This window comes from Melospiza melodia, chromosome 10, assembly GCF_035770615.1.
Source record: "Melospiza melodia melodia isolate bMelMel2 chromosome 10, bMelMel2.pri, whole genome shotgun sequence".
Lineage (NCBI taxonomy): Eukaryota > Metazoa > Chordata > Aves > Passeriformes > Passerellidae > Melospiza > Melospiza melodia.
This window is the reverse complement of record NC_086203.1, coordinates 14,354,562-14,369,949: the sequence shown is the minus strand read 5'-3', so window position 1 is coordinate 14,369,949 and position 15,388 is coordinate 14,354,562. Positions and strand designations below refer to the sequence as shown.

Genomic DNA, 15,388 nt, shown 5'->3' with positions numbered 1-15,388 from the left:
GTCTTCATGGATTGATGTGGTGACATCTACAAAAAAGGCTGCTGAACAGCTTAGAGACTCATTGTTTTGTCTTCTAGAGCAGACACAACAGAAACTGTAGAAAGCTGGTTTCCTGAAGCTGTTTCATTAATGTGCCTCCTGCCCTATGCTAGAAGTCAGATCTTTATGGTTATTCAGTCTTTTGTGCCTGGTTTTCAATGAGAATGCCTCTCACAATGGTGTGTGTCTGATGCAGGTACCCGTCACCAGCTGAATACAAAGATCCAGGTATTTCCCAGTAGGTTCCCAGGCAGCCATCAAAAAAGGAGATATTTTCAGTTGCTTTTATTCCCAACAGTATTTGAGCTGGTAATTTTGGAAAAACCTTCAGTCTCTCATAGTTGTTTCTAAAGTGTGCTAGCATGACATCATTGCTTAGTGCTTATTCTGATTGTCAGTATTTCTGTATGTATTTCCATGTTCAAATAAAAATTCAACTGCAATTTGAAGAGTTGCCAAAACTGAAGATTGTGACATTCAAAGAGTGAACAGGGGAGGCAATCTTCAAATTAGTGGGAATCTGCACATCACGTAGGCTTGTGTTTCTTGAATGGAAGATCACCAAGATAGTTAGTGGTTATGCAATTTCTGGGAGAGTTTTGTTTCAGAACTTGGCCCAAAGCTGTTCATTCTCATTAATGACTTGGTTAGTCATGTTTTGATGTTTATTTCAGCATGCAGGCTGCAAAAATGACATATAATTTTGGACAAGCAACAGCTTGAGGGAGCTCAGTAGCCATGCCTTAGCTGTAGGGTAGACATCAGTGTGACCTCATTTTGTCTCACTGGAGGGACCCTCCATGCTTGGCAGCAGTGGCAGTCCAGTCCCCTGTGTGTTGTTTGGGCAGAGATCCTGTTCTACAGCAGCCATGCAGTGAGGTGAGCTGGGAGTGCAAACGTTGGCTTTAGGCACCAGGATAACCATCAGCAATTCAGGCACCTTGTGCTGATACAACTGTTTGTACAGCTGCACAATAGATTGGGGATCTGACCTGGTTGAAAAGTAATCCTTAAAAAAAACAAAACCAAGTGCTGGTTTATTTTTAACTGTGATCACTTCCCTAGTTTGATTCATGGTGAGGCTGCAAACAGTTGTACCAGTGCAGCAGAGTTGAGTGGGAGGGTGCTGTTAGTGCTGTTCCAGCTGTCAAAGGATTGCCTGTGCAACCATGGTCTGAAGAAATAACTGAAGGAGGAGTTAGAAACTGACTTCAGTCAGTGCCAGAAGGAATCTCAACATAATATTGGGTGGTTTTTTAAAGCCAGGCATTTGGATGGCATTGGTTCCATTGTGGAGGATCACTTTATAGAGCAACCAACACAAGCAAGCTTTTTTCAACCCAAAAACTTGCTGTTTTACCAGCCTAAAGAGAACATGGTGGATGAATGAAGTATCAATGTGCTTTTTTTTACTTCTGCAGACCAAACTTTTGATGTATGTGTTTTCACTGTCATTTCCCTGTCAGAGCTGGAAGCCTGAGTGTTCACCTGGGTTTTCTTCCTTAATTCACTGGTTTTACACATTCTGAAAGCAGGAAAAAAAAGAGATTAAATTATTTCTTGACTTTTATCTTCAAATACCAAAGAAACCAAACTATAAAATCTCTGTTTTCCTTTATCTTCCCTTATTTTTTATAAGATTGTGGAGGGCAAAGAGCCAGAAACACACCTTTTTTTGTTGCTCATGTAAGGTCTGAAACTGTGTGTGCCCTTGCTGTTGAGCTGGGGGAGTTGACTGTTTTTCCTGTTGCAGAATCCTCACTTTGGCACCTGTGCTTTGCTTGCTCTGGGTGACAAATGTAAGGTGCAGCACATTGATTGTTTCTTTCAGTTCCAGTCAACCACCCTCTGAAGCCTGAAAAAAACTGCTCTTATTGCTGCACAAGTACTTCCTTTTTCTGGGGTTTTGGTGCTTTTGCTGGAAGTTTCCTCTTGTTTCCTCTCTACAGAAGCTGGAATGATCTTGCCCCATCTTTCCACCATCTTTGCAGGTGTCTGTACTGGCTAGGAGTCTGAGGGACACAAGGCTGAGGTGCACAACCATTTATTTCTCCTTGTCCTGTCCATGTGGAGGTGGGAGTGGGAGCTCAGGCTCCAGAGGTGTTGGCACATGTGGGTGATGACAGCACCTTTCAGCTCAGAGGCCAGCAGTTACTCTGTAGGAGATTAGGCCAGATTGTTTTCCTTGGCTCTGGTGTGATGCCTTCAAGGTCTTCTGGGGCATTTTAAGAGAGGAGAAGATGAGGTGAGAACTTAGGAGGTGCCAGTTGTTCTCTTCACCCCTGCTGTAACACAAACCTGGACCTGCTTGCCTGCCTGCAGTGGATTCTCCTCAGTTTGGTGGGGCAGCTCCCCAGTGCTGAGCAGCCCTTCCCTGTGCCACCCATCTGGCTGAGCTGTGCCCATGCTCCCACAAAATCTCACCCCTCCCTTTTCCTGCCAGCAGTGCTCACTGTGCATTTGTGCTCTGGTTCAGCACAGCCATCCCCAGCTCTGACTCACTCTCTTGCTGTCAGCAGCTGTGCTGCATTCAGCTGCTCCTCCATCCTGCCTTCTGATGCTGTTGAGATTGTAGAGTTTGGTACCCACAGCTGACATGAAAGTGCAGTTTCTGAATGGACTCCTCCTCATGATGCACTCAGCATAGTCATTCCATCATCTTCCTGCTGGGGAGGCGTGTGGGTGGTTACTTGGATGACTGTGCAGGACTTCCTTAGGGTTGTGGCTGCCTTATTTAAGCCTCACTGTCAGGGAAGGGGCCAAGGTCTGTGGCTAAAGAGTAGGTATACTTTATTTTAGATGAAGAGTAGGTATACTTTATTTTAGATGAAAAGTTTAAACATAAGATTTTTGAGACAGGAGGTGAAATTGTTCTCTCTGCTTATCCAGCTCATAAATTGAGTTACAAATTCTGAGTTAGTCTTTGAGCCAGGCTTCTTCAGTGGGAATGGCATGAATCTTTTTTCCTTTCTCCCTGTCATGCTGACAATGCAGGGACAATTTTCTGCCTGTTGATGAGTTTCTGAGTCCCTGCACTAATGTAAATTTTAAAAAATGTCTTTTCTTGGTGGGTTAGGTTGATTCAGTGTGGCTTTTAACTGTTGAAAATATGTTCCTTTCGAAGTGTGTGTGACCATTGGATTGGAAAGCTGTGCTGAACAGCCAGCTTTTGCAATGGAATAATTTAAAGGTAACCTGTGGAGACTTCTTCCTCTTTGTAAATGATGTGAAGCCAGAAATTAGCTCACAGAAAGCTGAGCAATGAGGCCTCACAAGCATTGATCTTCCCTAAGCCCCTCTCTAGAAAGCATGTGTCATAATCTCATTTCCCCTATGAAATGCAAAGCCGATATTGGATGACCCTGCTCTCTTAGGCACAGGCTTGGAAAAAAGTCTTCTGGGCTGGTACTGATAAAGCAACCTTTTGTTGTACATATTCTGTCAGGTCTTGCTGCTGTGGAAGCTCTCAGGCTTGGACTGCAGCCAGTGCTTTGGAACAGAGGAGGAAGGTGCCCTTCTCCACCAAGGCAGGGTGTATTTGTGGCAAGGTGCAGCAGGAGGATTCAGCAGCTCTGCTCCCTCTTGCTCATCCCCCCCTCCTGCTGGAGAGGAAAGAGTGGTGATGACCAGACCAGGGCTGGCCCTCCTTGCAGCCTTTGCAGTGACACTGACAGCAGTGACAAGGAGTGACAGGTCCCTGTGCCCTCCTGCCAGTGTGGTGCATTTCTCCAGTGAGGAAGGGGAAGCCTAGAGAAAAGAGCAGCAAGGGAATTAAATCATATCATCCCTGTTATGTACAGTCCTCCACTGCTCCCCAGTGTGATCTTATCACAGCAGTGGCAGCTTGTCCAGCATCAGGCCAGACAGGAATGCAAGCTGGAAGAGGCCATTTGAGCCCCAGCTTGGGTTACCCCTGTGTACAGACAGCTGCATGGCAGGTGTTCACAAAATGTTGCAGAGTACCTGCTCCATATGTTGCTGAATGTGACAGACCTTCCCTGTTAATGGCTGTGTGCTAAGAGTTGGCTTAAAAGAAGATAAAAACAGAGAGAGAGGCTACCACAGTAGTGTGCCAGTGTGAGAAAAGGGGTATTGTCTGTGTCCTGGGTCTGAATCCCTGACAGGGACTCCCAGTACCTCATCCCTCCCTACAAGCTTGCCATGCTTTGTGTGTAGGTGACAGCAGAAGGGCCTTTGCAATTCTTGCTAATCTGGCCTCTGAGAAGAGAAAGCCTTGTTTTAGCCCAGATCTCCACACTGGTTTTAGTGAGTGGTTTCAGCAGCCCAGCCAGAGTTACAAGTACATGGCTCAGCCTCTCTTTTCTCAGAAGGAGCTGAAAAGGCTTTGCTTCCGCTCCTTTCTTAGCAAAAGAAGAGGAGAAAATTCTTGGTCTTGCAAGGCTGCTGGCAGAAGTGCTGAAGCTTTGTGATCAGTGTGCTAGAAGTATGGCACAAGTAGTCTGTGGTTTTACCTCAGCTGGCAGCCCAGCCCCACACAGCCACTCACTCACTTCCTCCTGGTGGGATGAGGGAGAGAATTGAAGGGTGAAAGTGACAAAACTTGTGGGCTGGGATAAAGGCAGTTTAACAGGTAAAGCAAACTGCCGGCACAAGGGAGGTAAAACAAGGAGCTCATTGCCCACCTCCCATGGGCAGGCAAGTGTTCAGCTGTCCCCAGGAAGGCAGGGATCCATCACAGGAGCAGTGACTTGGAAAAGAAGCCCATCACTCCAGACATCTCTGCTTCCTTTTTCTTTCCCCATCTGTGTATGCTACACTTGACACCATATGGTCTGGGGTATCCCTGGGGCCACTTGGGGTGCTGCCTCCCAGCTTCTTGTGCACCCCCAGCTTCCTCACTGGTGGGGCAGTGTCAGAAGCAGAAAAAGCCTTGATTCAGCTGGCCCTGCTCACCACCATTAAAACATCTCTATTATCAACATTGTTTTCAGCACAAATCCAAACCACAGCCCCATACAAGTTATAAGGAAGAAAATTAACTCTCCCACCTAAAACCTGCAGTCTTCCTTCAGATCTTTAGGAGCCAGAAACACAGGCTATGTCTAAGGACTTGTACTATAAGCTTAATTTTATTTCCCTTTCCCTAGGTTCAGACAAGCTCTATCTTAAGTAGATCAGGCTCTTTCCTTGTGAATACTTAGCAGTTGGTGCATATGTGCCCTGTTGATGAGGAAGAAAGAGGATTGGTGAAGGAAGCTCAGCTCATGGCACAGGGTGGAGCATGCGTGTTGTGGCTTTTGTCCTCTCCAAGCCCCTGTGCACTGCACTTCCTCCCTGTTTGCATTCTCCTCCTCAGCTGGCATTCTTGAGCAGCTTTTCCTAAGACTTCTGTTCCACTTTGGATGCATGTATGTAGATTGTGTTCCACTTCCTGGCCTCAGTCTGATGAGCCACACTTGTCATGGTGAGAGCAGCCTGTCCAAAAAGGATATTTGGTAGTAGTTCAAGAGTTGGACGAGATGCATGAGAAGGCTGAGGATTCAAAGCTATGTGCTTAAGTAAGCTAGGAAAATTTGTAGCTTCCTGCATGTCACCAAGGCCAAATGTTTCTGGTTACCTCCTAAGTGTTGCTGCAGGTTCCTGGAGAGTTGTGTTCTCTGCCCAGGTCCCAGGGCTCATCTCCATTTACTGCTGACTAGACAGACATGTTTCAAACCTGCTTTTGTGCTGGGAAGTTGATCTCATAGCACAGTGGGAAACACTTTTTTTTTTTTACTTTCTTAGACTGGATTTTCTTCTCATACCTCATCCAATCCAGCATGAGTAGAAACAATTCTGCTTTTCAGCACAGATGCTTCTGCTTTCCTTTGCTAATGAGTCTAGCTCACCAGGAACCAATTGACCAAATGCTGTGCTCCTCTTGTTTGCTATACTGGTATTTTCTATTCTTGTGCTTTGCTCCTGAGTGCTCTGGGGCTGTTCAGGGGAAGTCCAGCTTGTGTCATGGTGACGTTGAGGTCTGTATTTATCCCTTGCCCGTGGCCTCTCTCCAGAGCCATCAGTGGCCATCTGCCTGAGCCCTGCTTACGGCAGGGCCTGGGGCCGGAGTCCTGCGAGCTGCTGAGGGCAGGCAGTGTTCTGCTGTGTGATTCATCACAATTTAAAGCTTTTGTTCTCCTTTTATTTAGGGAAGTAGCTTCACCAGTGAGTCGTGAAGCGTTGCCAGTGTTCCTGTACAAGATGGCTTACAGAGAGCAGGGACATCAGCGAGCATCTTGGGGTGCTCAGCTGTAATTCTCACAGCCATGGCTCTGCAGCTCCCTGCCCTCACCTCTCCTCATGTGGTGACATCCAAGGCTCATTTTTCTGTCTCCTTTAAGTGGCACCCTCAGAGGGGACATTGCTGTTCTTGTTCTCTGGTGCTGTGAACTGGCAGGAGCATCTCCTTGGGTCTGGTGCTGGTCTGGTAGGACACCTGTAGTCTTCAGCCAGGTTCAGTAATGTTTTAGAGATCTCTGGGTCTTCAAGAGCACAGCATTGTTTCTACAAAGGGATGTATTCCCTGCTGGAGGGTGATTCCCATCTCCTAGTTTTGAGGACAGGGTTTACCCCACTTAATGGGTTAGGAAGAGCAGAGTTATCTTGGATGTCTTAGTGAATTTTGTTTGGAAATGTGTTACTACAAGAAAGCAGATCTTATTGCCAGGAAGTGTTTAAACAGTGAGGTATGCAGATCAGACTTGGAGCAGATACACTGACAAAGAGATGTCTAGACGTAAATATTGTGGAGCAAATTCTGTTCCAGTGCAAGAGTCTGTTACTGGGGAGGATAATGAAATATGGGGGGTTGTATGTCTGTGTAGTCACAGATAACTGTGCTCCTAAACCCCACCCCCCACCTTTCCTGACTCCAGCTCAGGGGAGACTTTGTCTTTTTTAGGAGAGATCATTCTGTTGGAAGGGGGTGCTCAAGTGGCCTGGGTGTTTCACTGCTGCTTGAGCTGCAGTGGTGGTGGTGGGAGATACCAAAGGATCTCCCTAAATGAACTGGTCTCCCTGAAGCTGTTTCTTAGACTGTGCACTGTGTTTTGCAGTTTAATTGGAAGGACTTTGAATTTTATAAGCCAGCTAAAATAGTTGAACTCATGCTTTTGTTTAACAGACAAAGGGTGAGTAATATTTAGGACTTCAAATAGTTTTCTGCTTTATATTCATTTGAAACGGCTGGGATTCTTCTGTCTTTGTTTGTGGATAGTGTCCATGTTTAGCAGTAACCCTTTACTTTGAGTTAGTTTGATGAAAAACACTAAGCTGGATCTGAGCTATGAAGTGTCTCTTTCTCAAGCCCTATGGAAATCTTCGTCTTTACAAATGCCTCCAAAATGCTGCTTGCTACAAAATATTTTTTTCTCACATTCACTTGAACATGGGAAAATACTGCCTGTAGGGCTGTTTGTCTAGAGTGTGTGGATGCATGTGCAGAGCAGTTGTATCTGGCTTTGGACCCCCCCTCACCTGATGCCCAGCTCCTTCTCTTGTGTCACAGCCTCAGAATGTTTTGGTTTTATGGCTTTCACTTCCTCCCAGGCAGCCTGCACACCCACATTTGTCATGTTGGGGTTTCCTGGGGGTGCTGGGGTACTTGGCTGTGAGCCCAGGACACTTTGTGGCCACAGCCATCTCCCAGCAGCCCTTGGATGACTGCAGTCCTGAGCATCATGTGCATGTCTCCTGAGCACAGCAACTGTCACACAGATAAATTTTGTATTTCTCTTTCCTGTGAAGTTTAAACTACAGGAAGGTGTGAAATTACGTTTGTCCTCTGTATTGTTTGGAATAGCTGAAAGCTCTGCTTTAGTCATTGGCAAAATAAAAGAAATTGAATCCAAGAAACTGCATTAGGAAAGGGAGACTTGAGTCTGTGAAAGATTTGTCTGGAATCTGTGACATGCTGACCTCTTGCAGATGGTGGTACCTCACTTGTTCTTGGATTTTAACTGTGTTAAACCCAACTAAAACGTGTGTGTCTGCTGCTGAAATTTCTTCTTGTTGATAAAGCAAATAAGAGGGAGGAGAGAAATCCCCAGCATGTTTTTGTTTGTGATCCAGCTTAGACTCTGAGTGAGTTTTGGAGACAGAGTTTGAGGGATGCCTTGAACAGACTTTGACATGAGTTACTACAGAGAGGGACTATCTGTGTTGTGGGGTTTTCCCCTCCTATTTCCTGACCCCTGCCTTAAAAGCCAGCTAAATATTCACATTATTCCCCTTGCACTGAATGTGGTGGTGTGGTCATGTAACCACAAAAGGAAATGTTTTCCATGGGATCAGCGAGATGATTCAACTCAAATGTACGTACACTCATGCTATCCCAAAAACCCAGGGCGAGGGAGCAAGCAGGAGGGAGCAGACAAGGAGAGAGAAGCATTGTCCTGCTGTGGGGAATTTGGGTTGGATTGGGTTAAACGTGTTATGAAGTATCATCACCCCTCCTTTTGAATCTCTTGAGCTTCATCTCTGACATGGCCGAATTGGAGCGGGGGAGATGAGCTCGTGTTCATCAGAATTCCCCCGGCCTGGCAGTGCTGTGTAGCTGCAGAGACATCCCGTGGCCAGCTGAGGAACAGCCTGAGCCGTGTCCCCTGCTCAGGCCTCCAGGATCCCTCAGTTCTTAAATTACTGCCCTTGGCTGACACTGTGTGAAGAAACTGGAAATTTGGTGCATTCGGAAACTGCAGTCACCACTTGGGTCTTGTACCAACATTTGGATAACTCATCGTTGTGAGGAAATCCTGTGACATTTCCCCAGCAGCCTCAGGGGCAGCTGTGATCTAAGCTAGAAAAAGGGCAAGTCATCTGAGAGAATTTGTGCAGCTTTACTTTTCCATCATCCTGTGGCTGTGCTGGGCACTCTGCAAACACTAAAAGACCATCTGCTTTTCTTAAGCACTTGTAATCTCATTTGGATTTAGTGGTATATCTTGCTTACCTCTGGAGATCAGGGCCTTGTTGTGCATATAGGTGTTGTGAAAGCATTAGAAAATTGTCCTGAAAGGCTGAGAGTAATAAAGGAGAGAATGTGAGCAGAATCCATTCAGTTCCAGCACACAGAGTGACAGAATGACTGTCTTACTCTGCATCTTTCATGTCAGTGCCTGAAGAGAAGTGAGCACTAAGGGAGGAAACATTGTGACAATAGCAGGTGAACAGGAATTACTTGGCTGTTAAAAATGTAGAGGCATGAGAAAGGAGATTTCAGATTCTGGAAGTGTTTGTACTGCCTGTGTCAGTCACCAATACTGATAGGCAGGTGTGGGCTATAGCTCACAGTCTGCTCCATTGCCTTAGTAATAAAATGAACAGGGAAGGAAATAATATTTTATAAAGATGGGAGGCTTAAAATAGCTCTATTTCCTCCTTTCCCTGTCTGCTGTCAATCCTATTGGAGGAGCTCTGGATGGGACTGCCTCTTAATTAGTGTGTGTTTACCTGTAGGATTAAAGAGGTGGTGAGGAGCGTGCTGGAGCGAGCAGGATACAAACAGAAAACAGAATCACATAAACTTCTCCAAGCGAACAAGGAGTGAGTGTAAGTAGTCCTTTACTAACAGGAACCTCTTGCTCTTTCAGATCACTGCAAGGAAGCAAATTGCCAGTGCTGAGCTACCCCTCCCAGCCCATGTGGCTCTCCCCATGCTCCAGGAGTGCAACGGGTGCCCAACGCAATGTGTGTTTGTCAAACCATGGAAGTGGGCAAGTATGGCAAGAATGCCACTCGCTCTGGAGACCGGGGGGTCCTGCTGGAGCCTTTCATCCACCAGGTGGGCGGGCACAGCAGCATGATGCGCTACGACGACCACACCGTCTGCAAGCCCCTCATCACCCGGGAGCAGCGCTTCTACGAGTCCCTGCCCCCAGAAATGAAGGAGTTCACACCTGAGTACAAAGGTGAGGTTACAGCCTTGAAGAACCTGCCCTTCCATTTTCCTGCAGCGGCTGCTGTCTTGCTGTCTTTTGGGGTCATATTGCTTTTTGTAAACTCCATTTTGCGGGCTGGCAATTTGATAGCAGCGCTTGGAAAGGAGGAAGTCTTGGTGTTTTTTTGGGAGGCACACTGACTTGAATGTTCTCCTCTTTCTAGACAGAGAATATGCAGTGTGACAGTTGTAGTCCAAAGTGTAAGGTTATGGATGTGTAACTGAAGCAGTTTTATTACCAAGTTATTGTCAATTACAGCCTTGACCTTGAGCTAATGAAGCCAGATCACAGAATGAGCATTTGCACGTTCCAGTTCTGTAATTTATTACTTCCTCATCCCATCTCTTTTATGGAGCCATAGCAGCAAGCTGCTGAAGCAGGAAGTATGGCTTTCCCAGTGCTGAGGTGCAACCTTGTCCCCAGCTGCTTTGAAGGAGTGGAATTTTCCAGTGCCTGTGTCATTGTAGGAGGTTGGCAGCTCAGCTGTGTCTTTGAGAAGCTCGATCGGCTTCCAGCCTTGTGTGTTTGTGCTCAGGGTGATGATCAGGTAGGCTTCTGGGGGGCTCAGTGCTCCTGTTCCCTCTGCTGCTTTGTCTCCCTGTGGCACTGGGAAGGTGAGGCTTTACAGACAGCTGGGCCACCATCTGTTCAGGGTCTTGCCTTTGCATCTGGCTGCAGCCTGATCAGCTTCCCTCCCCGTGTCTGCACACAGGTTGTCATGAGTGAGGGGAGCAGTCTGCAACAGATGGGTCCTCTCTTAACCCTCCAGCCATTCTGGGGGCACACAGTGCTCTAGTGTCCCATCAGAAATCCCACTGAAGCCTGTGGAGTTCCTAGAGTCCATATGATGGGAGTTTTTCTTTGGGAGGTGTGTTTAAAACTGTTGAAGCTGATAGTGCAGATGGACTCTTGTCTTCTTGAGGTCACTACTTCCTGGTACCCTAAATGGCATGGATGTGCATGTCCTTCTCAGTGTGAGGAAACTGCACAGGATGAAATCTCATAGTCCTGGAAATCTTTCCTACTGATCTGGGGGAGAGGAACACTGGGTATGATATTTTCTGTCTGAGCTCTTGGATGTTACTGTAAGACTTCACAGAGGTATCTTGGGCACATCCAGGCAGCACTTGGAGTAGCATTTATGTAGTGACATTCTGGAGTCGTGTTTCAGCCACCTGAACCTTCTTAGCATTGTCCTGTGCAGATAAGGAGAAAAGAAGGATGAGAACAGGATGGCCTGCATCAGCTGGGCAGGGCAAGGTTTCCTCATGTTTGTGAGAAATTTGATTCAGTGCATCTGTCATTTGAAACTCCTGGCAGCTAGTCAATACTAGTGACAAGATAATGAAACATTTTGTCATTGCACATCAGGAGATGGGCTGATGGCCTCATTTTCAGGCTGGGGCAGTAGTCCCAGAAATGAAGATGTCAGCCCTAACTGGAAGTGTCAGCAGTCCTGCTCTGTGGCTGGCCAGATACATTCTGAGTCTGTGCTGGGGGTGATCTGTAACTTCCCTTGGACTGTGGTGCTTTCCAGGAGCCTTCAGAAGGTGAAACTGGACAGGACACATGGTCCTGCTTGCCTGCACTTGGCAGAGGTAGTTATGCTTCCAGGGCCCCCTGTTTTTATTGCTAGGAAGGCCTGGGCCCTTGCAGATCCCTTTTTTGTGAGACTGGCTGGCTTGTGATAAGAGTGGCAGTTGTCACCTCAGCCTTAGGGCTCTGTACTTCATTGCTCTGATGCTGGAAAGCTCCTTTAGCAGAGAAAGCACAGTCCTGCTTGGCCAGTGATGTCCCTGTCAACGGCAGGAATGCTTCTGCAGGACGTAGGTACTTACCCAAACAAAGCAGATTTTATTTTACATGCTTTGCTCCCCTCAGCATCTTGGCAGACTGTACTTGACTCTCTCCAGTTTGACATTTGCTGCAAGACTGAAGGAAGGAAATAAATCACACCCTCAGCCTACCAGCTGCACTTTTGTCCTTATTTCCTGCGGTGGCAGAGCTTCCCCCTCTTCCATTGCTCTGGGCTTGCTTTGCTTCTCTGTGAGCTGCGTTTTCCTCTCTCCTGCAGAACATTTGGTTGATAATGGTTGCGCATTCCCTCCTCCAGGAGCACTGACGTGTTGCTTCTCCCTGGCAGGTGTGGTGTCTGTGTGTTTTGAGGGAGACAGTGATGGCTACATTAACCTGGTGGCCTACCCCTACGTTGAGAACGAGGCTCTGGAGCAGGATGATCTGCCCGAGAGGGACCAGCCACGGCGCAAGCACTCGCGCCGCAGCCTCCACAGGTCGAGCAGCGGCACCGAGCACAAGGAGGAGAAGCCTGGCCTGGCCAGTGACAGCACCGAAAGGTAAAGCTTGGAGGGCCCAGTGACAACACGAATATTGGGAGATCTCCCTTCCTTATTCCTTTAGTTGAGGATGTTCTGCAATTCCTTAAGGTGGCCAGGCTGTTGTGCACTTGCTAGCCCAGCAGATTTTGGCACTGCAGAGTGTGTCAGGAGTTTTGCTGGGTTCAGGACCAATTCATCCATATGAAATGCTTCTGATACAGGGTAAGTGTTGGCAGTGTATCAGATGTGGAACCAAAGCATACAGAGCAGATTTGAACACTCTTCAGCCCACCTGGTTATTAACCCAGGGATTTATTCCCAGGATATTCTGAATATGGGTCCTCTACCTCACCCAGCCAGAGCTTCCAGAGGAGCAAGTGTTCCTGTTTGCTCTATTAGTAGGGATATTAAATAGACCAGAGCAAGTGTTCCTGTTTGCTCTATTAGCAGAGATATTAAATAGACCATGGGTCCACAGCCCAGGGTATTGGTGAGGATTTGCTGTTAGAAGATTTGCATTGTGTGCAGCAGGAGAAGGAACAGGAGATGGTTGCGTGCCAGGGGAGGATGTGACAGTTGTGTGTGAAGAACTGATGGATTCTAACCGGCAGGTTTGTTCTGTCTTTACACCAGCAGCATCCAGGAAACGAAGAGTCCCAGGGTGGACTTGCACATCCACTCAGATGTTCCATTTCAGATGTTGGATGGGAACAGTGGGCTGAGCTCTGAGAAGATCAGCTATAACCCCTGGAGCCTGCGCTGCCACAAGCAGCAGCTGAGCCGCATGCGCTCCGAGTCCAAGGACAGGAAGCTGTACAGTATCCTTTGGGAGGCACAGCTGGGTGGGTCAGGCTGCTGCTGCCCTGCCCTCACCCGTTTGTGCCTGAGGCAGCCAGGCCTGCATCTCCCTTGGCATTTCTGTGCTCAGCCACAGTTGAGTTACATGTTCCTTTCGGCTGTTCCTTCCTGCTTCCCATACTGTGACGCTGATGAGTCATAGAATGGTTCGGATTGGAAGGGGCCCTAAAGATCTCAGTCCATCTTCAGGCAGTCTGACTGACCTCTTCATATGGTTGAAGATGGGTTTGTTTTCTGTGCCTTCACAAATGACTCCTCCTGCCTTTGCTAAACTTGCCAGCTTGCAGGGTTATTTTGTTTCACCTGGATTCTGTTTTCCTCACATAGAAACAAGCTTACTTTTAATAGCTGTATTCATCATTTTAACTGCCTGGGCTTCCTTCTCCAATTCTCAAGTGTTGGCTTGGAGACTCCAGATTTTGTTTTTAAATAGCTTGCATCACTTGCAGAGAAGTCATTCTCTTTGGCTGCCCTCTCCTTTTTAAGCACACTTCCTTACTTTTATGAAGTTCCTCTTTCTAAACCAAACACAGTTCCGCCCTTGCACGTTTAATCCAGCTGTGCTCTGGTTGCCATTTCAGATTTTACATGTTGATCTCTGCCCTGTGAGACTCCTTAGGGCAAACTTTTGGGGTGTTTTCCCCCTTTTGGATCAGGTTGGTGTACAGAGTGCCTGGGGTGTGTTCTCAGTGCTGTGCCCCAGTGCAGGGGCTTGCCCATTGTGTGCTGGTGACAGAGGGCTCCTGTTGCTGTTCTGTTTCCTGGCTTTGTCACCTCCTCAGCTCCCCCCTGTGTGTTGGGCAGTGCTGCTGTTCTGGACAGGCCAACCCTACCATTAATTGGCCCTTGAGTTTTCAGTCTGTGGGCTTTGTATTGTTTATCCATATGGTCAAATGGCTAATTTGATTAGACTTTAAGCTCTCTCTTAATGGATCAGCAGTTCCTACTGGCATACTATGTCCTTCCTGACACCAATGTTTTGCTTTTCAGTTTCCCCTCTGAATTTCCAGTGCAACTGCATGTGACCTTCCTGCTGTTGGCTGTTCCACTTTCTAGGCTGTTTCCTCCTCCCAGCTGTGAAAGTCTGAGTCCACTGTTTGGGTTTTGTCCTTTTCTTCAGCTCACCAAGCTGTTTGTCTTGTCTGCTCTTTGGTTCCTATATGAACCAAATAGAATGAGCATTTGCACATTTGTTGTCCATCCCTATCTCCTGCTGGCCCAGGTCCCTGTCTGTGGTGGCCCTCGGGTGTCTGTGGTGGGTGAGCTCTCCTTGACACAAATCCCAGAGTTCCTGCTGCTGGAGAACGTGGTGCATCACTTCAAGCTTCCCTGTGTGCTTGATCTGAAGATGGGGACCAGACAGCACGGAGATGATGCCTCTGAGGAGAAGGCTGCTCGGCAGATGAAGAAGTGTGAACAGAGCACTTCTGCCACCTTGGGTGTGCGTGTGTGTGGGATGCAGGTAGGGATCCCCCAGGCTGCAGATGCTGTACCTTCCTTTTCACAGCTGCATTAAGCCTCCCAGTTAGTGTTTCCTGCTGAGCACTGAATTTGAACCTCCCTCTGCAGGTAGGTACAGCAGCATTCATGCTATTTTTGTCTTCATTTCTAAGCCTAAAACAAATGAACCTGTGTTCCCTGAGATAGACTCCTTTGTGCAGAGTTCCTTTGTTCACAGACAGTTAGGGGATTTTCTAATAAAATTATTTTTGTTGCTTGGTGTTCAGCTAGAATCACAATGCCTGGGAATGGAAGTGTCTGGCATTTCCTTCTATACTGCACTGATTGTTAAAAAGTTGCTTTGCTGTGCCTGGGCCTGTGCACAAGGATTTGCTATTGTGCAATAATCGCTCCTTTCCCCACCTGCTGAAGGAACCAGATCTTGTAAACCCAAATCTCTGCCCACAGACTCTGAAGCAATGAGGGCTCCTCATTAATCACTTGCCCTGTGATCGCTGGCAATAGGTGTCAGCAGCTCCTGCTGCCAGAGCATTGTCTGAGTTGCTGTAAGACTTGGCTTTTTAACTCTTGGGGTCAGTTGTGTCATGCCTTTTTGGGGCACTGGGACTCGTGAGCCCCTTTTGGGTGTCCTGGAGGAGGATTAGTGCTCAGGCATCCTGAGTCTGTCCCTGGGCAGCACCTATGAGCTGCTCTGGGATGCAGGGAACAGGCAGAGCTGTCTCCTGCTCCCACTCAATCATAATGGGGATAGGATGA

The 15,388-nt window shown here is 47.4% G+C and overlaps 1 protein-coding gene across 2 annotated transcripts in view; it reads left to right on the top strand.

Annotated features, from left to right (window-relative positions):
* IP6K1 (inositol hexakisphosphate kinase 1) overlaps nt 1-15,388 on the top strand; it is a 36,910-nt gene that overhangs the window by 18,925 nt on the left and 2,597 nt on the right. Inside the window, exons 4-7 of one of the 2 annotated variants that reach the window (XM_063164461.1) lie at nt 9,630-9,947; nt 12,121-12,331; nt 12,950-13,131; nt 14,458-14,633. In XM_063164461.1, coding sequence (XP_063020531.1) covers nt 9,725-9,947; nt 12,121-12,331; nt 12,950-13,131; nt 14,458-14,633 — 792 coding nt within the window. In that variant the 5' untranslated portion in view covers nt 9,630-9,724. Of the gene's footprint in view, nt 1-9,629; nt 9,948-12,120; nt 12,332-12,946; nt 13,132-14,457; nt 14,634-15,388 lie in introns of both variants that reach the window. The other variant, XM_063164460.1, reaches the window with a different exon arrangement.